The 20,285-nt window shown below is 30.3% G+C and overlaps 1 protein-coding gene across 1 annotated transcript in view; it reads left to right on the forward strand.

Moving 5' to 3' along the window:
• The window catches only part of LOC143241755 (high affinity cAMP-specific and IBMX-insensitive 3',5'-cyclic phosphodiesterase 8B-like), a 46,300-nt gene that overhangs the window by 19,394 nt on the left and 6,621 nt on the right, over positions 1 to 20,285 (forward strand). The window contains exon 4 of the mRNA XM_076484978.1: positions 20,155 to 20,223. Coding sequence (XP_076341093.1) covers positions 20,155 to 20,223 — 69 coding nt within the window. The remainder of the gene's footprint in view (positions 1 to 20,154; positions 20,224 to 20,285) is intronic.

Below are 20,285 nucleotides of genomic sequence, written 5' to 3' on the forward strand. Positions count from 1 at the left end.
AATTATTAATATCTTTTAACCACGGATATAATCGTTACTGTTTTCTAACCACGGATAATAATTATTACTCTTTTCTAACAACGGATAATAATTATTATTATTGGATTCTAACTACGGATAATAATTATTACTGTTTTCTAACCACGGTTAATCATTGTTACTGTTTTCTATCAACAGATTATAATTATTAATGACTTTTACCCACGGATAATAATAATTACTGTTTTCTAACCACGGATAATAATTATTAGTGTTTTTAATTACGGATAATAATTATTATTATTGGTTTCTAACTACGGATGATAATTATTACTGTTTTTTAACCACGGATAATTATTTTTACTCTTTTTTATCCACGGTTAATCATTGTTACTGTTTTCTAACCACGGATAATAATTATTACTGTTTTCTAACCACCGTTAATCATTGTTGCTGTTTTCTTACCACGGATAATAATTGTTAGTGTTTTTAACCAGGAATACTCATTGTTATTGTTTTTTAACCGCGGATAATAATTGCTACTGTTTTGTAACCACGGATAATCATTCTTACTGTTTTCTAACCACGGATAACAATCATTTCTCTGTTCTAACCACGGATAATAATTATTATTGTTTTCTAACCACGGATAATAATTATTACTGTTTTCTAACCACGGTTAATCATTGTTACTGTTTTCTAACCACCGTTAATCATTGTTGCTGTTTTCTTACCACGGATAATAATTGTTAGTGTTTTCCAACCACGGATAATGATTATTACTGTTTTCCAGCCACGGATAATCACTGTTACTGTTTTCTAACCACGGATAATAGTTGTACTATTTTCTAACCACGGATAATAATCTTTACTGTTTTCTAACCACGTATAATAATTATTACTGTTTTTTAACCGCGGATAATAATTGTTACTGTTTTCTAACCACGGATAATGATTAATACTGTTTTCTAACAACGGATAATAATTGTTACTGTTTTCTAACCACGGATAATGATTAATACTGTTTTCTAACAACGGATAATAATTATTACTCTTATCTAACCACGGTTAATCATTGTTACTGTTTTTTAACCACCGTTAATCATTGTTGCTGTTTTCTTACCACGGATAATAATAATTACTGTTTTCTAACCACGAATTATAATTATTAATGTCTTTTACCCACGGATATAATCGTTACTGTTTTCTAACCACGGATAATAATTATTAGTGTTTTTAATTACGGATAATAATTATTATTATTGGTTTCTAACTGCGGATGATAATTATTACTGTTTTTTAACCACGGATAATTATTTTTACTCTTTTTTATCCACGGTTAATCATTGTTGCTGTTTTCTTACCACGGATAATAATTGTTAGTGTTTTTAACCAGGAATACTCATTGTTATTGTTTTTTAACCGCGGATAATAATTGCTACTGTTTTGTAACCACGGATAATCATTCTTACTGTTTTCTAACCACGGATAACAATCAGTTCTCTGTTCTAACCACGGATAATAATTATTATTGTTTTCTAACCACGGATAATAATTATTACTGTTTTCTAACCACGGTTAATCATTGTTACTGTTTTCTAACCACCGTTAATCATTGTTGCTGTTTTCTTACCACGGATAATAATTGTTAGTGTTTTCTAACCACGGATAATGATTATTACTGTTTTCCAGCCACGGATAATCACTGTTACTGTTTTCTAACCACGGATAATAGTTGTACTATTTTCTAACCACGTATAATAATTATTACTGTTTTCTAACCGCGGATAATAATTGTTACTGTTTTCTAACCACGGATAATGATTAATACTGTTTTCTAACAACGGATAATAATTGTTACTGTTTTCTAACCACGGATAATGATTAATACTGTTTTCTAACAACGGATAATTATTATTACTGTTTTCTAACCACGGATAATAGTTGTACTATTTTCTAACCACGGATAATAATTATTACTGTTTTCTAACCGCGGATAATAATTGTTACTGTTTTCTAACAACGGATAATAATTATTACTCTTTTCTAACGACCGATAATTATTGTTACTCTTTTTTATTAACCACGAATATAATTGTACTGTTTTCTAACCACGTATAATAATTATTACTGTTTTCTAACCGCGGATAATAATTGTTACTGTTTTCTAACCATGGATAATAATTGTTACTGTTTTGTAACCACGGATAAAAATTGTTACTTTTTTCTAACCACGGATAAACATCATTGCTGTTTTCTATCCACGGATAATAATCGTTTTTTTTTAACCACGGATAATCATTGTTACTGTTTTCTAACCACGGATAATAATAATTACTGTTTTCTAACCACGAATTATAATTATTAATATCTTTTAACCACGGATATAATCGTTACTGTTTTCTAACCACGGATAATAATTATTAGTGTTTTTAATTACGGATAATAATTATCATTATTGGTTTCTAACTACGGATAATAATTATTACTGTTTTCTAACCACGGATAATCATTTTTACTCTTTTTTATCCACGGTTAATCATTGTTACTGTTTTCTATCAACGGATTATTATTGTTACTGTTTTCTAACCACGAATAATAATAATTGCTGTTTTCTAACCACGAATTATAATTATCAATGTCTTTTAACCACGGATATAATCGTTACTGTTTTCTAACCACGGATAATAATTATTATTGTTTTTAACCACGGATAATAATTATTACTGTTTTCTAACAACAGATGATTATTGTTACTGTTTTTCTAACCACGGAATCTTTGTTACTGCTTTCTAACCACGGATAATCATTGTTACTCTTTTTAATTAACCAGAAATATAATCGTTACTGTTTTCTAACCACAGATATAATTGTTACTGTTTTCTAACCACGGATAATAATTATTACTGTTTTCTAAATACGGCTAATAATTGTTACTGTTTTCTAACCACGGATAATAATTATTACTGTTTTCTAACCACGGATAATCATTGTTACTGTTTTCTAACCACGCATAATAATTATTACTGTTTTCTAACCAGGGATAATAATTGTTAGTGTTTTCTAACCACGGATAATAATTATTACTGTTTTCTAACCACGGATAATAATCGTTACTTTTTTCTAACCACAAATAATCATTGTTACTGTTTTCTAACCACGTATAATAATTATTACTGTTTTCTAACCACGGATAATAATAATTGCTGTTTTCTAACCACGGATAATCATTGTTACTGTTTTCTAACCACGCATAATAATTATTACTGTTTTCTAACCAGGGATAATAATTGTTAGTGTTTTCTAACCACGGATAACAATTTTTATTGTTTTCTATCCACGGATAATAATCGTTACTGTTTTCTAACCTCGGATAATAATTATACTGTTTTTTTAACCACGAATAACAATTGTTACTGTTCTTTAACCACGGATAATCATTGTTACGCTTTTATAACCACTGATAATCATTGTTATTATTTTCTAACCACGAATAAACATTGTTAATGTTTTCTAACCACCGATAATGATTATTACTGTTTTCTAACCACGGATAATAATTATTACTGTTTTAACCATGGATAAAAATCATTACTTTTTTCTAACCCCGGATAATAATTATTACTGTTTTTCTAACCACAAATAATAATTGTTACTGTTCTCTAACCACGGATAATCATTGTTACTGTTTTCTAACCACGGATAATAATCGTTACTGTTTTCTAATCACCGATAATCATTGTTACTGTATTCTAATTACGGATAATAATCATACTGTTTTCTAACCACGGATATTGTTTATTACTCTTTTCTTACCACAGATAATCATTGTTACTGTTTTCTAACCACCGATAATGATTATAAGTGTTTTCTAACCACGGATAATAATTATTACTGTTTTCAAGCGACGGATAATCACTGTTACTGTTTTCTAACCACGGATAAAGAAAAGAAACACAATTTGATTTTAGTCATTCTTACATAACAAACTAAATTGTTTCAAACAATACAGTTTTAACTTTGACCTGTGTATTTAATTTTAGTTGTATCGTTAATTTGTTATATTTGTGTTAGAATTACAAAAAATTGTAAAGTTTCCTACCTTAAGTTTCATTATACAAATCTATGGCTGGCGAAAATACGAGAGGAAAGATGTGGTAATTAAATTAAACGTATTTTTGTGCGGGTTACATCATTAGATATGTTCTAACAGCTTTGAGTTTCCCTCAGGAGGCTGAAGTGTATATGGCGTGAACAGATACACTAATGGCGAAAATTAGTTTCTTTGTGGCTAGGCCTGTATCAACAGAAGTGGGTGACGAATGATTAAACCCAACACACTTTTTATAGTTTGTTCTTGGTGTTCGTAATCAGAAGTCATTATTCTCTGGTTAATTCAACCAGAATCACATCACACTTTTACTAACTGTGTTGATAGGAATACATAATGTCTACATCAGGTTATATGATATAGTAATACATAACGTCTACAACAGGTTATATATAATTAAAACTATAATAATACATAGTCTACATCAGGTTATATGATATTAAAATATAGTAATACATAATGTCTCCATCAGGTTATATAATATTAAAAATATAGTAATACATTATGTCTGCATCAGGTTATATAATATTACAAAATATAGTAACATATAATGTCTACATCAGGTTATATAATATCACAAAATATAGTAACACATAATGTCTACATCAGGTTATATAATAATACAAAATATAGTAACACATAATGTCTACATCAGGTTATATAATATTACAAAATATAGTAACATATAATGTCTACATCAGGTTATATAATATCACAAAATATAGTAACACATAATGTCTACATCAGGTTATATAATAATACAAAATATAGTAACACATAATGTCTACATCAGGTTATATAATAATACAAAATATAGTAACATATAATGTCTACATCAGGTTATATAATATTACAAAATATAGTAACACATAATGTCTACATCAGGTTATATAATATTACAAAATATAGTAACATATAATGTCTACATCAGGTTATATAATATCACAAAATATAGTAACACATAATGTCTACATCAGGTTATATAATAATACAAAATATAGTAACACATAATGTCTACATCAGGTTATATAATATTACAAAATATAGTAACATATAATGTCTACATCAGGTTATATAATATCACAAAATATAGTAACACATAATGTCTACATCAGGTTATATAATAATACAAAATATAGTAACACATAATGTCTACATCAGGTTATATAATAATACAAAATATAGTAACATATAATGTCTACATCAGGTTATATAATATTACAAAATATAGTAACACATAATGTCTACATCAGGTTATATAATATTACAAAATATAGTAACATATAATGTCTACATCAGGTTATATAATATTACAAAATATAGTAACATATAATGTCTACATCAGGTTATATGATATTAAAAATATAGTAACATATAATGTCTACATCAGGTTATATGATATTAAAAATATAGTAACACAGTGTCTTCATCAGGTTATATAATAATAAAAATATAGTGATACATAATGTCTACATCAGGTTATATGATATTAAAAATATAGTAATACATAATGTCTACATCAGGTTATATGATATTAAAAATATAGTAATACATAATGTCTACATTAGGTTATATGATATCAAAAATATAGTAACACAGTGTCTTCGTCAGGTTATATAATATTAAAACTGCAATAATACATAGTCTCCATCAGGTTATATAATATTAAAACTATAATAATACATAGTCTATATCAAGTTAAATAATATTAAAAATTTTAACGAAAAAAAAGGTTTGTAAGTTGTAGCCTTCAGGATCAACTGTTCATATAGAGTAGAAATGACTGCCTAGTATGACACTACACGAACGTATGGCAAACATATAGTGTTGTGGTTGATTTTTATACACAACTAGTTATTTTTGATGTGGTCCAAATTCTGCCAAATGTGTAAGCTTTAAGGGGTAAATTAATTGTGATATATAGCTTCACAGAACTATCTCTCAAAATAACTTATATTATGAATGTTTCGTACGGTTTATTAGATTGTGTGTTATAACTACTGTATGAACTAATACTAACATAATTATCACAAAGCTAAAGAAAGTCATTAATTTGAAATGTAATTGTAGGGAGATCGATTAATTTTAGACCAGTTGTTTAATATCTAGAAGAAGTTAGATTTAACGAGTTAATTAATTAATAATTAATAATAACTTTATGTTGTCTTCTGTAGAATGTGCTCAACAAAGATTCTTGTTGATTCTAATGTGGTCTCAAATACAATAAAAGTACAAAGAGAAATAATTAGTAACGCGTGTTTAAAAACGTCTAAAATTCAAGACAACCTCACACTAGTAACCAACCTAAAATACACCTTTCATCTCCAGCTTGCCCTCAAACTTCTTGAATCGAGAATAATCCAGATTTGCTGGAATTTTAATGAAAGTGTTTGACCTTCATTGTGACCTTATTCTTTCAGTTACGTTCACCAGAATTTATTCATTTGTCTTGGGAAACAATTACCCCTGAGTGAAACGGAAGTGACGTCACTGCAGCCACGAAGATTTAATTAATTTATTTTTATTTTTTCTAGAATATTGAAAAACTCGTTTATGACGTCATTGAAACGTTCGATATGATTATTGGCGTGTTTTTTTATTCTGCACAAAGCTACACAAGGGGCCGTGATGTACTTTGCCCGTCGCAGGTATCAAAACCTGGTTTCTAGCACTGTAAGTCCGCAGGTATTCCGCTGGCGGGCAAAACGCACAAAACAAATAGAAGAAATACATCGATATTACTGGGGTTTTTGTATTGGTATTTTTATTCAGACATACAAAGTGTAATACGTTCGTTATCAAGTTATCTGTTTTAAACTCCTGAAAAGGAAAATATGAACTTAAAGGGATACTTATCGTATTTTTCCTAAAGTTTTATTTTAATTGCGATCAACAGTAGATAGATTTAGAATGTGTATTTTAAAGTTTAAAATGGAAAAAAACACGTACTATTTCAGACTTTATCACGTAATCTTAATTTAACCTTTGTAACTTAATAGAACAAGAAGCATGTTCGTGCTCAAAGAAACAAACACGTTTTACTCTCCCTGTTGTTGTTAATATTTTTATTTTGTTATAACACAAAGGCTACGTTTCACTCTGGAATCGATACAAACTGATAAACAATTCTCAATATTAAATTATGACGCCACCGTGTGTTCGATTTAAATTTCATTTTCAGACAATACGTGAAGTAAGACTTGTATCGACTGAGAACATTACTTTAGACTTTGTTTCGGCATGACGTTATGTGAAATCAACTCTTTTTACGGTTTCAACATCTTTTCCAAGCTTCGAACCATGATTTGGATTAACTATATTTGTCACCAGATTATTGAATTAGGGCTAATATATTTTTCACCTTTGCATTCTTTATCTAGTCCAGTAGAGATTCTTAAAATATTTTTTAAAGAATATGACACTGGTTATCCAACCACATTATATTCACCATGTGTTATGCCGAGGACGCGTATTGCTCAGTTCAGAATTAATTAATTGGTTGGATATTAATCAACACAGTGCTAGGCAGAACACTTTATATAAGTCATTGTTTCAACGAGAACTGTTATGGTGTGGCCACCTTTTACAAGCTGGTAAACAATTATTACAATTATACTTGTAATAAGACATAAGTGTTAGGCCTATTTCATTTTTAAACACTGCAATGGTTTATTTGTTTGTTTGTATTTGAGCACAAAACTACACAGTAGGCTATTTATGTTGTAACCACCAGGGATATCGAAACCAGAATTTTAGCACTATAAGTTCGGAAACATGCCACTAAGTGCCACTGTAATGTATATGGCTAATGTAGTATACTTGGAATACTATTGTTATATGTAGTTACAATTTTTTAAAAGTCATTAGAGGCTAGATAAGGAACGCATACTTGGAATACTATTGTTATATGTAGTTATAATTTTTAAAAGTCATTAGAGGCTAGATAAGGAACGCATACTTGGAATACTATTGTTATATGTAGTTATAATTTTTTAAAAGTCATTAGAGGCTAGATAAGGAACGCATTTTATGGATAAGTCTGATTGGCCATGACGTAATTTTCTTGTTATACAAATTGTTTGTTTCAAAGCACAAAAGTTTTATATGAGTTAAATTGACGTAAAGGATTCTGTAAATAAAAAAACATACAAACAGAATTTATGAAATTACTGTAACGTTAACATCCAGTCCCAGAATCCACGAAGATATGTTTGGGGATGGATTATAAAATAAAAATATTTTAAATTCTCCCTTTGTTTTAATTTGTAATACGTATTTGAACTTCTTGCAATATCTTGAATTTCAGTTGCCTGTCAACATGGCCGAGCTCGCACTAGTTTTCAGGCTATGAAAGAATAAAACCCACATCCGTTTTTAAAATTCCACAGAACATAAGATAGTGGCCTCACATGTTGCGCAATGCAATATCTGGTTTCTCTGCTCTAGGAAACCGTTTCCTCCGGCTTTATATAAATAGATAAGATCAAGGAGAGCTTGACAAAGCCTAGTTGTGTTTTAAGGTGGTTAAGTACGATACCTGCTTTACCACACCTATCATACACAAAAGGAAAAAAAATAGCCTAACCAACCCACTCTGTATGATTTCTGGCTGAACAATAATGGCAGTTTTCACCTGTGAGTAATGATACTTGGTTTCTAACGTTTCAAGTCCACCGCTGCATCACTGTGAATTAGGTTTAGTCTTGTATTAAGAGGAAGTTGAGCAACTACTCTTCTGTCTAACTGTTTCTAGTCTTACTTTGTTGACGGACTATCTGTTTTATTTGGAAGCTGTATTCTTTGGTTATCTTTCTCCAGCATATCTCAAAAAAATCTTTTTACGTCTTAAGGAAACGCGTCGTAAAACAAATCATCTTTTCTGTTCACGTTTGTTGTTGTTGTTTTTTTTTAATGACACAGACCAGTTCCTTTTGTGGTATCTTTCTCTTCATAAGAACATTTAGTATAACAACTCTAACGAGTATCTATAGGTGCTTAGCTAATTAGGTGCATTATGTCAAACCAAGCGTGATATTAGGTTTAATGACCATAAACCCTTACGAAATTAATCTGATGACAATTAAAACGTGAAGACATTGTTTGAATTTTAACTTCTTAACGAGAATAACTCTATACAGGTAATGAAAATATACAAATTTAAATATGCAGTCAGTGACTTTAATTACGTCATTTATCAGTCAATGATTAAAGGGAGATTTAGATTTAATAGTAACTTCACAAAACAAACACTAAGAGCAAACCAAATTACAAATGAACCAATTGTTAATGGAAATAATATATCAGTTAGATCAGAGCCGTGCACGTGCTGTGCACGCGATCATCTGGCTACGTCAGTCACTCTCTGTCTTCAAACATTTGGTTAACAAGGGAGACGAAACTTGTTTTTATTTCAACAACTTATGGCTTGCTATCCCCATGTCTCAAGTGGGCTTTGGCTACCTTATTTATTGGTGCCAAAGGTTGAGTCGATATAATGTTAGACTTATAATCGTTTATCTCGGGTGTCATGACTTTATAGTGAAAAAAATATTTCATCCGAAAACGTCTTGAAACTTAAAACAATCCATGACTTATTAGTGTAAAAAGTTTTACATCAAAAGATATCTTGAAACTTAAAACAATCCATGACTTATTAGTGTAAAACGTTTTACATCAAAAGATATCTTGAAACTTAAAACAGTCCATGACTTATTAATGTGAAAATAGGTTATGCACACTTCCTCTATAATCTGTATGTTTTTCAATGTTTGGGGCTTAGTACCTCATGGTCCTCGAGAACAACTCCAACATGTAGTACCGTAGTAGACTAGAGGTAAGGTCAAGAGACCTGGTTCCATGATACCTAGGAAACCTGATTTGGTGGTGAATTTGTTTCACCCTGTAGTTTTGTTTGTTTGTTTGTAATTAAGCACAAAGCGAAATGTGGAATCTGTGCTCTGCCCACCAGGGGTATCGAAACCCAGTTTCTAGCGGTGTGAGTGCGCAGACATACTGGTTTGCCACTGGAAAGCACAAGCGTTGTTGGTTTTTTTTACATTTAGATAGGTACACAAAATAAACATAAAAGTGTCCATGTTTCACTGCAGCTGTCGAAAGGGAAAACGGAAAAACGTGATTTTGTACTCTGTGAAACCCAGGCTTATCTCTGTGCACGTGAATTACTTTTTTTTCAGCATCAGATGCGTGATTCGTTTTCAGTCCACACAAACCAGATGTCGTATTTCCGACAACACTTGAGCAGCAAAGAACATTTCAAGGTAAGGAACAGTTCTTGCGCATGAATGTTCTCCATTCTGTGGCGGAAGAAAATATAAAAAAAATATTATAATGGAGTCTTAATACATTGAACTTGGATATTGAGATATATCCCGAAATGTTCTAGGACGCTGCTTAAAAATTAAACAATTATAGACATCTAGGTATAACAAATATATGTTCGAAAAAATTATTTTGTTTAGTTTTTTTTTTCATTTATCCATTTCTTTTTTTCACTTTCACCATCACTTCCTTAGCTTTGAGACAACGTTTTGAAAGTCATACCTTCTAGTATCATTTTTTGTGTTGGTGTTACTGAACCAGTGTGAGCGTGTCAAATTCCAACTGAATGGCAGACAGGCCACGCTTGCTCTGTTGTTGCGGACTTCTGATGTCGGTTTCTAGAACCCTTTTTTACTCTCTTAGTGATCACTTGGACGATTTTAATTCTCTAAATAATTTGCGTAATCTCTATGCAGTGATCAAACCCCAAATTCTAGCGTTATAAGCTTTCGAGGCTACCGTCAAATCAACGGGCGCCTAGGAGTTTCTCGTTTTTCAGTTGTTAAGCACAAAGCTGCACGATCGGCTATCTGTTTCATGCCCACAATAGGGTTCGAAACACAAACTTTAGCATTATAAATTTATACACTAAGCACCGATTCACCGTAAGTCGAGGTGTTTTTGACCAAAGTAATTGACAGAATGTTAAGATATGAGAATACTTTGAGTAACCAGCTGACCAGTAACTAGCAAGTGATGATGAAAAACATCAATACAAAGATGTATATATGTAATGTAAGTGGTCTTTCAACAGTAACACGTGGGCTCGTTCACTCGTGTGGAGTTCTTTTCTCGTTTTCTTTATTGTATACCAACTGATGCGTGATCATAAGTGATCAGGTAGAAACCCAAGGCTTATTACGTCCTTCATGATTGGAGAACTAGTCCTCTGTTGTCCTAGAGTGGACTTAATTTGTATAATTTCGTTACATGTTTGGAGTTTAACTTACAAAATTCCCTTTTCTCTAAATCGAACTTACCATATCCGCGATGGCAGCGTCATTTGTTGTCTATTTATTACTTGCAGCTGTGAGTTTGACTTCAGTATCAAAACGTCCTTGAAATGGAAGAAACATGTTTTTAAGCTCTTATTTTATAACAGCTTAGATTTCCACCCATGACCGGATAAAAGAAGATTAAATTGAGTCATTAGAGAACAACATATGAAACTGGTGTAACGATGAATAGAATTATGTTCTATTTCAAGATAAAAAAATCTTCATAATAAGACTAGTAACTAATTACGTGTCTTTCTACTGCCCAATCAATAGAATATGTATAATTTCATTGACATTTTTGTTTGTTTTCACACACGAGCTATCTTTACATGCCAGTCTGTCATTCTGAACCCAAAGACTGGTGCCGCCATCTATTGGGCAACTCTTGTTTGATCGAACAGTGGGGTTTCACATTCACTGCTTTGGCGCGCCAAAAAGCACGGAGCACATATTTGCGGTCATGGAATGCGAACCTTGAACCTTCGGATTTACAATTCCTGCACACTAAACACTAGGCGCAGGTCAACCTATTGCTGTCGGTTGTCCAACGATGCAAAGTTGAAATGAAATATAATCACTAATTGATTGAACCCTCCGGAACGAATCAACAATTGATTGAACCCTCCGGAACGAGTCACCAATTGATTGAACCCTCCGGAACGAATCACCAATTGATTGAACCCTCCGGAACGAATCACCAATTGATTGAACCCTCCAGAACGAATCATAAATTGATTTAACCCTCCGGAACGAATCACCAATTGATTTAACCCTCCGGAACGAATCATCAATTGATTTAACCCTCCGGAACGAATCACCAATTGATTGAACCATCCGGAACGAATCATCAATTGATTGAACCCTCCGGAACGAATCACTAATTGATTGAATTCTCCGGAACGAATCGTCAAATAATTAAAATAGTCTGTAATTTCCACTTGCTGTTTATATTGATTGATTTGTTCTAGTGCAGTTTTCACAACCGATTTCTGACTGTCTGTATCATTTTGTTCTTTCAGTATGGTTATAGTTACCAGTTGATACGTTTTTTCAAAGTCCTTAAATAGTGGCCAGGTGTCAACGGATTGGAAGTTAGCTAATTTCACTCGTCTTTTCACAGAAGGTAGTAACTGTCCCAGTAATTATAGGGCGATTAGTTTTATATCAGTTGTGGAAAACGTTTTGGAAAATCTGTTAAAACGTGCTTTGCAAAATCAGAATTTTATTGAATAGCCAATATGGTTTGAACTATAAATCTTTTGAGATTCTTTGAAAAGGTTACTCGTTATGTAGATGTACCAGGTGTACCTGGATTTTCAGAAAGTATTTGACAAAGTCCACATAAAAGACTTTCATAGAAACTTATCTCTATTGGTGTGAGAGATGAGTTAACTATTTGGATAGAACAGTGGCTTGATGGAAGAAAACAGGGTTATTATAAATGGAGTTTAGTCAAATTGGATTAATGTTACAAGTGAGGTACCTCATGGTTCAGTCTTAGGACCTTTGATCTTTTATTTACATCAGTGACATATTGAATGAATGGTCAATAAATTATTTAAATGCACTGATGATATTAAGATGTTGGTGACTGTGAACAGGATGTTACTGATTTATAAAATGATTTAGATCATTTAGTTAATTGGATAAATAAATGGTTTTAATTATAATAAATGTAACATAATGTATGTAGTTTATCATAATTTGAATTATAGGTATAATATAGATGTGAATAACCTTAACAGTGTTATGAAGGAAAGAGATCTTGGTGTAATGGTTGATCAGTCTCTAAAGTCATCCAATCAGTGTTGTTGTTAGTAGTAGTAGGACAAATAGGATTTTAGGTTGTATTTACAGAAATGTTGAATACAAGTCTAAAGAGGTTATAATTTTCTTGTATAGGTTACTGGTTAGCCACATTTGCAATATCGTGTTCAGTGTTGGGCTCCTTACGTCAGTAAATAATTGAATTTTTGGAAATGGTTCAGAAGAAAGTTACCAGATGGAGTGGTTTTTATATGATGAGAGGTTCAAATCTCTTAAGTTGTTTTCTTTTGACAAAGATTGAAGTGTTTAAGATTAGAAAAGGAAATGACGGTGTTGATGTACCAACACTTTTCATAAGCAACAGAGAGAACAGTATAACCAGGGACGTGATTTGTCAGGGTCATCTTCAGCTACGATCAGCGTGGTTCACTTTCAGAATTAGTTGCCATCAGATGTTGTAGAGACAGGAACTTTAATTGAGTTTAAGAAAACACTTGATAAATATATGAATAATAATTGCTAACTCATAACAGTTTAGTTTAGAAGGTGGAGCAGCCGAGATGGACCAAGTTTTCTTTTGTTGTCCCTAAACATATGTGATAATCTTCCAGATAAATTGAACTTTCCTCCCTAGAGGACGCAGTTATAACAGCGTTACAGTGGCTGACTAAGACACAAAACTGAACGGGTGTGCGCATGGGTAATAAAATGTTTCTCCAGTCTAATGATTTTCTAAGATGTACTGCTGTTGAGGTAGCTTAATGAAACCCAAGATATCGTGTAGTGTTTGTAAAATAAACTATGTTTACTAACTGTTATTGGAAATTGTTTGTCACTAGGTTTTTAAAAGCATTGTGCAGAATGTCGTTGTTTAGGACGAGAAATGAACTTGATAATTGTATCAATAACACTATGTAACACAAATTATGTTCCTGGATAGTATGTGTTATTTCGTAATTGCGTATGTCGTAAAAGTAAAGAAAATGGCCATTATTCCCTTCAAACTTTGCTTTTGTAACCTGGATAATGAAATTTAGAAATTAACCTAACTTCAATGTAAAAACGGGCAAATTTGCACATTTTCATTTACATAAGGTCTGAATAAAACAACATATGAATCAAGATTTACATGTATTTGTACTAATTTTATATAAAAATGAACAAAAATGTTTAGAAGTGGGTAGTTTTTCTAGATTTGCGACTGTAATGTAAATCACTTTGAATTTATCAAGATGAGTGTTAAGGATATGGACTTTCAGGGACATCCTGTAGTCCATTTTGCTGTAGTTCTTCACCAGAGCTTCAACCAGTTCCACATAATTTTCGGTCTTGTGATTGCCCAAGAAGCCCCGAATCACTGCGACAATGCTGCCCCAAGTTTTTTCCTTCCTACTGAGCTTCTTGGGGAATTCTGTGCACTCCAGGATCTTCTTTGTGGTCCAACGAAGACACCAGCTCTGACCTTTGCCTCAGACAGCCTCAGAAGTTTCGAAGGCACTTGAAGGCTGCAGTCTCCTTATCAAGTGCTGTCACAAATTGTTTCATAAGACCCAATTTTATGTGCAACGGTGGGAACAACACCTTCTGGAGGTCCACTAGTGGCTCACATTTGACATTGTGCCTCCCCACAGAGATACCAGCCCGTTGCAGCCAGTGCTTCCTGTTTTAGTGCGCTGAGGTATCCCTGCTGTCCCAAAGGCAAAGATAACAGGGAAACTTGGTAAAGCCTCCTTGGAGACCCATCAGGAATGCCACCATTTTGAGGTCTCCAATAATCTCCCAGCCATACTTCAAGACTTCTGGCAAGGTCTTGATGCTGTTGTATTCCTCTTTGAGGTGCACCGAATGAGCTAGGGGAAGAGACGGATACTTATTCCCGTTATGGAGCAGCACAGCTTTGAGGCTTCTGGATGCGTCTGAAGAATGCTTGCAGCTTCTTGATGTCATCTCTGGTAAAATCAGATAGGTCTGTGTGTTCACTTAAGCAGCTAGAACTAAACTGAAGTGGTGAGTGGTGAGCCCCTGTATATACATTACTATGGAAAGTTCTAGAAAATTCTTTCAAGTTCGAGAAAATTCTCTATCAGCTACTCAGCACTGAATCTAACTGAAATGTTCTGGAAAAGGGGTAAATTTGAAAATTTCATCACCCAGGTCACAAAAACAAAGTTTGAAGAGAAAAATAGGTCTTTTCCATTTACTTCAGACATAAACAATTGGGAAATAACACTTTCTGCCCAGGAACAAGAAAAAGTAAAAATTTTATTACATAATATAATGAGGGCCAGCTTTAAGATCTTTTTATAAATAGCTTTAGTTCAGCTTAATGGATGATAGAGTCGAATTGGACCAGTAAATATATTGTTGTCTCTATCTGTAGACGTCATCTTATTGTGTTTTGTCCAGTTGTCTCAATCTGATTCCGGTTATTGATTTATTTGCTTTGCTTCTTTGAGAAACTAAAACTATTTGGTTTTTCAATTCTTCGTGTTTGTTCCTCCTTTTATTCATCAACAATTGGTAGATTTATGACTTAAAAACAAAACAGAAGTGATCAAATGTCCAATATTCTTGAACATTTAAATCACAATACCTTATTTTTATAACTGAAATGGGCGTGACAGATTACACTTACAATCGGGATTTCGATTTCTTACTTTCATTATTACCCAGACCTTGGTTAGTCTAAATTTCATTTTTATTTCTCAAACTAAAGTTAAATGTTAATGTAATTTACATTCACTAGAGGGACAACTACAGATAAAGTTTGTTCGTTTGAACTCTAAGCAAAAATCTACACAATAAACTGTCTGCTACTTAATACTGTGACTATTATTCACTGTTACTTAATATGGCCATTGTTACTCACTGTTACTTAATACTGTGACTATTATTCACTGTTACTTAATAGTGTCATTGTTATTCATTGTTAATTAATAGTGTCATTATTATTCACTGTTACTTAATAGTGTCATTGTTATTCATTGTTACTTAATAGTGTCATTGTTATTCATTGTTACTTAATAGTGTCATTGTTATTCACTGTTCATTAATAGTGTCATTGTTATTCACTGTTCATTAATAGTGTCATTATTATTCACTGTTACTTAATATTGTCATTGTTATTCACGGTTCATTAATAGTGTCACTATTATTCACTGTTACTTAATATTGTCATTGTTATTCACTGTTCATTAATAGTGTCATTATTATTCACTGTTACTTAATATTGTCATTGTTATTCACTGTTCATTAATAGTGTCATTATTATTCACTGTTACTTAATATTGTCATTGTTATTCACTTTTCATTAATAGTATCATTGTTATTCATTGTTAATTAATAGTGTCACTATTATTTATTGTTGATTAATAGTTTCACTATTATTCACTGTTACTTAATAGTGTCATTGTTATTCATTGTTAATTAATAGTGTCATTATTATTCATTGTTACTTAATAGTGTCATTATTATTCATTGTTACTTAGTAGTGTCATTGTTATTCACTGTTAATTAAGTGTCATTATTATTTACTGTTACTTAATATTGTCATTGTTAATTAAGAGTTTCACTATTATTCACTGTTACTTAATAGTGTCATTGTTATTCATTGTTAATTAATAGTGTCATTATTATTCACTGTTACTTAATATTGTCATTGTTATTCATTGTTACTTAATATTGTCATTATTATTCATTGTTACTTAATATTGTCATTATTATTCATTGTTACTTAATATTGTCATTGTTATTCACTGTTAATTAAGTGTCATTATTATTCACTGTTAATTAAGTGTCATTATTATTCACTGTTACTTAATAGTGTCATTGTTATTCACTGTTAATTAATAGTGTCATTATTATTCATTGTTACTTAATAGTGTCATTATTATTTACTGTTACTTAATATTGTCATTGTTAATTAAGAGTTTCACTATTATTCACTGTTACTTAATAGTGTTATTGTTATTCATTGTTAATTAATAGTGTCATTATTATTCACTGTTACTTAATAGTGTCATTGTTATTCATTGTTAATTAATAGTGTCATTATTATTCACTGTTACTTAATATTGTCATTGTTATTCATTGTTAATTAATAGTGTCATTGTTATTCAATTTTAATTAAGTGTCATTATTATTCATTGTTACTTAATAGTGTCATTGTTATTCATTGTTAATTAATAGTCATTATTATTCATTGTTACTTAATATTGTCATTGTTATTCACTGTTAATTAAGTGTCATTATTATTTACTGTTACGTAATATTGTCATTATTAATTAAGAGTTTCACTATTATTCACTGTTACGTAATATTGTCATTATTAATTAAGAGTTTCACTATTATTCACTGTTACTTAATAGTGTCATTGTTATTCATTGTTAATTAATAGTGTCATTATTATTCACTGTTACTTAATATTGTCATTGTTATTCACTGTTACTTAATAGTGTCATTGTTATTCATTGTTAATTAATAGTGTCATTATTATTTACTGTTACGTAATATTGTCATTATTAATTAAGAGTTTCACTATTATTCACTGTTACGTAATATTGTCATTATTAATTAAGAGTTTCACTATTATTCACTGTTACTTAATAGTGTCATTGTTATTCATTGTTAATTAATAGTGTCATTATTATTCACTGTTACTTAATATTGTCATTGTTATTCACTGTTACTTAATAGTGTCATTGTTATTCATTGTTAATTAATAGTGTCATTATTATTTACTGTTACTTAATATTGTCATTGTTATTCATTGTTAACTAAGTGTCATTGTTATTCATTGTTAATTAAGTGTCATTATTATTCATTGTTACTTAATAGTGTCATTGTTATTCACTGTTAATTGTCATTATTATTTACTGTTACTTAATATTGTCATTCTTAATTAAGAGTTTCACTATTATTCACTGTTACTTAATAGTGTCATTGTTATTCATTGTTAATTAATAGTGTCATTGTTATTCACTGTTAATTAAGTGTCATTATTATTTACTGTTACTTGATATTGTCATTGTTAATTAAGAGTTTCACTCTTATTCACTGTTACTTAATTGTGTCATTATTATTCACTGTTACTTAATAGTGTCATTGTTATTCATTGTTACTTAATAGTGTAATTATTATTCATTGTTACTTAATAGTGTCATTGTTATTCACTGGTAATTAAGTGTCATTATTATTTTCTGTTACTTAATATTGTCATTGTTAATTAAGAGTTTCACTATTATTTATTGTTACTTAATAGTGTCATTGTTATTCATTGTTAATTAATAGTGTCATTATTATTCACTGTTACATAATAGTGTCATTCTTATTCACTGTTAATTAAGTGTCATTATTATTTACTGTTACTTAATATTGTCATTGTTAATTAATAGTTACACTATTATTCACTGTTACTTAATAGTGTCATTGTTATTCATTGCTAATTAATAGTGTCATTATTATTCATTGTTACTTAATATTGTCATTGTTATTCATTGTTAATTAATAGTGTCACTATTATTCATTGTTACTTAATATTGTCATTGTTATCATTGTTAATTAATAGTGTCACTATTATTCACTGTTACTTAATATTGTCATTGTTATTCATTGTTAATTAATAGTTTCACTATTATTCACTGTTACTTAATATTGTCATTGTTATTCATTGTAAATTAATAGTTTCACTATTATTCACTGTTACTTAATATTGTCATTGTTATTAATTGTAAATTAATAGTTTCACTATTATTCACTGTTACGTAATATTGTCATTATTAATTAAGAGTTTCACTATTATTCACTGTTACTTAATAGTGTCATTGTTATTCATTGTTAATTAATAGTGTCATTATTATTCACTGTTACTTAATATTGTCATTGTTATTCATTGTTAACTAATAGTGTCATTGTTATTCATTGTTAATTAAGTGTCATTATTATTCATTGTTACTTAATAGTGTCATTGTTATTCACTGTTAATTGTCATTATTATTTACTGTTACTTAATATTGTCATTCTTAATTAAGAGTTTCACTATTATTCACTGTTACTTAATAGTGTCATTGTTATTCATTGTTAATTAATAGTGTCATTATTATTCACTGTTACTTAATAGTGTCATTATTATTCACTGTTACTTAATAGTGTCATTGTTATTCACTGTTACTTAATAGTGTCATTATTATTCATTGTTACTTAATAGTGTCATTGTTATTCACTGTTAATTAATAGTGTCATTGTTATTCACTGTTACTTAATAGTGTCATTATTATTCATTGTTACTTAATAGTGTCATTATTATTCACTGTTAAATAATAGTGTCATTGTTATTCACTGTTAATTAAGTGTCATTATTATTTACTGTTACTTAATATTGTCATTGTTAATTAATAGTTTCACTATTATTCACTGTTACTTAATAGTGTCATTGTTATTCATTGCTAATTAATAGTGTCATTATTATTCATTGTTACTTAATATTGTCATTGTTATTCGTTGTTAATTAATAGTGTCACTATTATTCATTGTTACTTAATATTGTCATTGTTATTCGTTGTTAATTAATAGTGTCACTATTATTCATTGTTACTTAATATTGTCATTGTTATTCATTGTTAATTAATAGTGTCACTATTATTCATTGTTACTTAATATTGTCATTGTTATCATTGTTAATTAATAGTGTCACTATTATTCACTGTTACTTAATATTGTCATTGTTATTCACTGTTACTTAATAGTGTCATTGTTATTCATTGTTACTTAATATTGTCATTGTTATTCACTATTATTTAATAGTGTCATTGTTATTCACTATAATTTAATAGTGTCTTCATTTTCAATGTTAATTAATAGTGTCCATGTTGTTATAACTCCGTATTTCTTCTGGTGAATAAATAGTTTATAAGATTTACAAATATGTACGCATTTTAAATTTATTTATTGGTGTTTTAACAGAAAACACAGAAGTGGAATCTGAAGGAAAACATTTGAATATTTCTAAATCAGAACATGCTCTCATTCAAAGTAAGTTTGACTTATTGTGACAGTCGACTAACGTTCTTGTCTTAGGTGTATCATAATTACAT

This window comes from Tachypleus tridentatus, unplaced genomic scaffold, assembly GCF_004210375.1.
Source record: "Tachypleus tridentatus isolate NWPU-2018 unplaced genomic scaffold, ASM421037v1 Hic_cluster_1, whole genome shotgun sequence".
NCBI classification, from domain to species: Eukaryota; Metazoa; Arthropoda; class Merostomata; order Xiphosura; family Limulidae; genus Tachypleus; species Tachypleus tridentatus.